At 55.9% G+C, this 5,167-nt stretch overlaps 1 protein-coding gene across 1 annotated transcript in view; it reads left to right on the top strand.

Moving 5' to 3' along the window:
- Positions 1 to 271: 271 nt before the first annotated feature.
- RPTOR (regulatory associated protein of MTOR complex 1) overlaps positions 272 to 5,167 on the top strand; it is a 308,307-nt gene continuing 303,411 nt past the window's right edge. The window contains exon 1 of the mRNA XM_059380157.1: positions 272 to 601. Coding sequence (XP_059236140.1) covers positions 440 to 601 — 162 coding nt within the window. The 5' untranslated portion in view covers positions 272 to 439. The remainder of the gene's footprint in view (positions 602 to 5,167) is intronic.

The raw sequence follows: 5,167 nt of genomic DNA, 5'->3' as shown, positions 1-5,167 counted from the left end.
GTCGGCCGGAGACCTCAGCCTCGTCGGCGAACCGGCGCCGAGAGCGGGCGGCCTTCCCGTCCTCGGAGCGGCGGAGGCGTTGGAGGCCGGAGGAGGGTCGCCGTGAGGCCTCAAGCCCCTCGCGCCTTTGACAGCTCCGCGCGACGCCCCCGCTGGGACGCGCGGCCCGGGGTCTGCGGGCGCGTGTCTGCCGAGCCGCTGGGCCGGCGCCGCCGCCCGCCCCGCGCCTGCCCCCGCGCCGCGCCTGCCCCCGCGCCGCGCCTGCCCCCCGCGCCGCTGCCCGCGCCGAGTTCCAGGGGCCCCGACCTCCCGCCCGAGCGGGGGTCTCCGCGCGCCGCCGCTGTCCCGGTTAGTCGCCGGTGCCGGCGCGCGCGAGTGTTTAAGGCTGGAGGTCCTCGAGCGCCTGCTGCCGAGGACTCCGCCACCCCCTGCCCCGCTGATGGAGTCCGAGATGCTGCAGTCCCCTCTGCTGGGACTCGGGGAGGAAGACGAGGCCGACCTCACGGACTGGAACCTGCCTTTGGCCTTTATGAAGAAGAGGCACTGCGAGAAAATCGAAGGCTCCAAGTCCTTAGCGCAGAGCTGGAGGATGAAGGACCGGGTAAGTGATCCGGGCTGCGCCCTTGGGCCTCGCGAGTTCTGTCCACGAAGAAAGTTCAGGGCCAGAGGAGCGCCCTTGGGAAAGCGGCGCTGTGTCCCCAGCCACATGTTGCAATGGGCTGGGCAGCGCGAGTGCCGTTTCACACGCGTTCTTGGTGGTGGATGGAAAAGGGGTGTTGGGGTCGGTAGCTGCTGGCCGCATAGTGTTACTTTAACTCAAACAGCTTTCGTTCGGACAGCAAAAGTCCGCCGAGTTCCAGCGTCCAGCCCGGCGAGTGTTCCCTCGCTCTGGTGTACTTAGCGCTGTTGGCGCCGGAGCAAGGACACCTTGGGCTAGATTACTTGTGCCCACGTGGTTAGCCTGCCCGGGTTCCTTTTTTTTTGGTTCAAGCTCTGTGAATGGCTGTGCTGGGAAACAACATTACGGGGGAAGGTTTAGCTGGTAACAAATTAATGCAAAGTTATTTTAAAGTTACAAAGAACTTGATCCTAGCCTTCCACACGGCTTGTCTTGCGTCCAGACTCTTCCTCCTTTTATGTGGTGTCCTGGGGCTGTGGCGTGGAGACAGGATTTTTGCCACCGTTGCGTTACAGGATGGTGGGTTGGAGCGTGCGTCCTGATTTTAGGGGGTCTCCATGGTCCTGGGAGTGGGAACAGTGACTCCTAAGCAGCTAGTAGGAAGGAAATGAGCCAGTTTTGGTGAGCCTGTCCTTAACTAACCTCTGTCTACCTCCTGGTCTCTAAAGTAAGAAGGTGGGGACCTGCTCCTCTGTGCACACTTCAAATTTGTCTTTTTGTCATTTATTTTCTCCTTCAAGACTGCCTTTATTTAAACATTTCAGTGGTATAAGAAAGGGAGTTGGTGTTACATTCCAGTGTGATTGCTCTGGACTGAAGAACGTCCTTGGGGAGATGACTGTTTCTCGTAAATGATGTTGAACGTAGGTAAGATCTCCGTGATGGTAATTCTGCTTGGTCGCTAGTAACCAGTCCTTCTGTTACTGACTTGCCTTAGGAAAATTTGTTCCATCCAGAGGTAGTTTGAGGAGCAGAGGAGATAGTCATTGGAAGAGATTGTATGAAGTGTGTCTTACGGACATGTTTAGTACTAACTCCTAGTTCAAAGCTTTTGTGCTCGCTATGCTTATATGAAAAGAAACTTATTGTAAAGTAGTTGTCTAATAATTTTTTTTCCCCCATTCTCCTATTTGGAGGACATTTTTTTCTTTCTTTCTTTTGAAATGTGGTTCCCTCTGCTACCCTGTACCGAATTTCAAACTGTTCAAACTGATTAATGGATATATTTTTGACCTTTTAATTAAAACATTAATTTGTGAATGATCAGCATTCCCTGATAAGCTCATCATAGGTTATTAAGAGAAAAGTTCTGAATCTGAGTAATTACTGAGGCCCTTCCTTAGGAAAGAGCCAGGGGAGGACGTTGGCTGTGTCTGACCTTTGCAAGGTGTTCAGTGAGGAAGAAAATCAGAAGCTGATATTTTCAGGTCGGTTTGTGAGAGCTTGGCATCCTAACAGGCCTTGTCCTCTCTTCCTCAGACTCAGCCCCAGGGGACCTTTCTGCACCCCTGCCAGGGCAAAGGTTGCAAACCCAAATGATGCTCACAGCTGGGAGGTAGCGTAAGCGAAGGGAGTGGGCCAGATAGAAGAAGGCGGCACAGGGTCAGAGATAAGTGGCAGCTGACAGTGACTTATGTCTGGTTGTCTAGAGGGTGGGCTCCGGAAAGCACAGCCACAACGGCTGAAGGGGCAGGCGGGTTCCAGCCGGGTCTTGTCCTTTCTCTCTTCTGCTTGGAGAAACCAGAGACTTTTTTTTTTTTTTTTTTAAAGATTTTATTTATTTATTTGACAGAGATCACAAGCAGGCAGAGAGGCAAGGCAGAGAGAGAGGAGGAAACAGGCTCCCCGCTGAGCGGAGAGCCCGATGCGGGACTCGATCCCAGGATCCTGAGATCATGACCTGAGCCGAAGGCAGTGGCTTAACCCACTGAGCCACCCAGGCGCCCCCCCTTTTTTTTTTTTTTTTAAAAAATGAGACGCCTTCTGGTTTAAAACTGTTGGCACTCTCTCAGATGTTCTAAATCACGAAGGGGTCCGACACTGCAGGCTACACGAGCCCCATTTGTGGGGCTGGTTCTCACCGGTGGGTCGCCTGGGTGTGACTTTGCTCTGTTCCCACAACACCAGACAGCCACTCCGATTCTAGGAATCTTGAGCACGCAGGCATCCGGGCCAGGCTGTCTCCCCTGGCCCCTCCCACGGTGTGGCGGGGCAGCCTTAGGGTAAAGTGACATGCGTGGGCCAGGCGTCCCGGAGTAGGCCCTATGCATTCTACTCACCTTGGTGAGCCATGGACTGCCCAAACCCAGACTCAGCCTTTACTTCTTTCTGTGACCACGTGTGATTCTTATCTTGTGTGTATGTTAGTGGTGACCTACTGGTGCCTGTTGAGTGAAGTTGTTAAGGATTCCTAAAATCGGCATCTTCACTGAAGTTGACTGATGGCCCTAAAAAGTGTTCTGCCACTCAGCGTTCGGCATCTTTGCTGAGAGCTCCCGCAGCTGCCCACTCTCGTGGGATTCCCACTATTTTTCTTTGGGATCAGTGCTGGTTTTCCAGTGCCAGCATAATTGCATTTTAATTCCTAAGCTGTTGTTGGTTTAATACGCTGTTATCAAGTTAGTTTGTTGTGTGGTGAGTTCTGTGTAGAGTGAATGATTTGTAGACGCGTCAGTAGCACCTTGGGCTTGTCATTGGCAAATAACTAGCCTTACATAAGCTACAGCTCGGAATGAATCATCTGCAGGCCTGATAGGTCTGCACGGCCCCGTTTGTGTTTTGCTGTGATACTTCATGGTTGGCCCCCAGTTCGTTCTCCCACTGGAAAGTGGGCCTGTGGGAACGGTTGGTCTCAGATGGGTCTTTACCACACGTGTGGGACAGAATCAGGGACACTGGGGAGCTGTTGCCCTCAAAACCACGGACATACATGCTGCATTACACGTGTGTAGGGGACATAGGTATAAAATGATGAGCCGTTTCCCAGACGGGTCTCTGAGCTGATTATCCCCTGGGTTTGTAAGCCGTGCTTTGACGTAGCCGTGGAGGAAGCCGCATGGGTGCCTCGGAGTCACGCAGGGACAGTAGAAGGCTCGCCCCACAGTGCTTGCTCCCCTCGCGTCCTCTGTCAGCTGCTCCGCTTAGGCTCCCTGCTAGGCCTTGAGACCGCCCTCCACAGGCCACCCAGGTTGCTAAATCTGAAAATCGCGTCTCTATCTCTTGTGTGACCTCTCCGCGGCGTCCGCTGTGGGCCACTCGCTCCCTCCCGAGACTCTCACCCGCCTCCGCGTCTCCCCAAAAGTCCGGGTCTCCCTCTGGGGTCTCATCCCTCCTCCTCAGACCTGTTTGCTGGCGGACAGCGATCTCGGTTCCTCCCGCTGTGCTGTGTAGGCCCCTCACCAGTGGGTCGTGTTCACGCACGAGCGACTCGGCCCCGCGCCGGCCTCACTTCTGACCTGGGCCTGGAGCTCCTGGATGCCCGCTCTGCCGCGGTGCGCTCCGCCCCAGCACGCGGCCACGGCTCACGCTGTCCACCCCGGATTTCCCCTGCCTTCTTCCCTCCTCCCCTGCTCGCGGCCCTGTCCGGCTCACGCGTAGAGCCTCCAGCCCTGCCTCCCAGTGCAGCTTCCGTGGGGCTGCCGCGCTCGGTCTCTGCCCAGCGCAGCCCAGCGCCCGCGGCTGCCGCCTTCTGTCTGGACAACCAGACCCGCTCGCCGACCGGACTCCCTCCACGCACTCTGCCCGCAGCCGGTTCTTCACGCGGTGGCCGGGGCGGGGGGGGGTCTTTCCCAGGTGGAAGCCGATCCTGTTCCTGCCGGGCTGGTCCTCTCCCGGCTTCGCGGGTGCTTGGAGGAGAACGCGGGTTCCTCACCCGGGTACGCAAAGCTTCCTGATCTGGCCCTGCCTGCCTTTTCTGCTTCCTGGATGGAAAGGCCTGGAATGCTCTTTCCTCGGCTCTTTGCACCCCTGGCTCTCTCGGTCGTCCACTCTCAGCTGCCGGCTCACTTCCTCAGAGAGGCCTTCCCGGATTACCTCACCTAAAGCAACTCCCGAGCCACTCATGGTCACTCTCGCTTTCTCTGGATTTTTCATTATATCCCAACTCCTGGAACGGAGGTTTTTTTTATTATAAAGCAGGGACCTCATTTATGGACAGTGCTGACACATGATAAAGATGGACTGAAGAAAAAATGCGTAGTTTGCAAAGGGCTCCCACAGACGCTGTGTTCTCCAAGGCCGCCCGCACCTTACCTGGTTGGGAATGATTGTCCCCATGGGATGAGGAGATGCGGCCTTAACTCCGCGGCTTGCCAAAGGGACCTAAGCTGCAGGGCCAGCGACCAGGGAGGTGCACTCGGGAAACAAGGCCTAGAACGGGGTCACAACGTTCCACTGACAAGTCCACATTTTGTGGCCTCGGAGTCTAAACCCAAGTGTGTCTGGGAGGCTGCTGGGATGGCGGTGAGGCAGAAAAGCAGGGGACAGTGC

The sequence above is a fragment of the Mustela nigripes genome, chromosome 16, assembly GCF_022355385.1.
Source record: "Mustela nigripes isolate SB6536 chromosome 16, MUSNIG.SB6536, whole genome shotgun sequence".
Classification (NCBI taxonomy): Eukaryota; Metazoa; Chordata; class Mammalia; order Carnivora; family Mustelidae; genus Mustela; species Mustela nigripes.
This window is presented reverse-complemented; position numbering and strand designations above follow the sequence as displayed.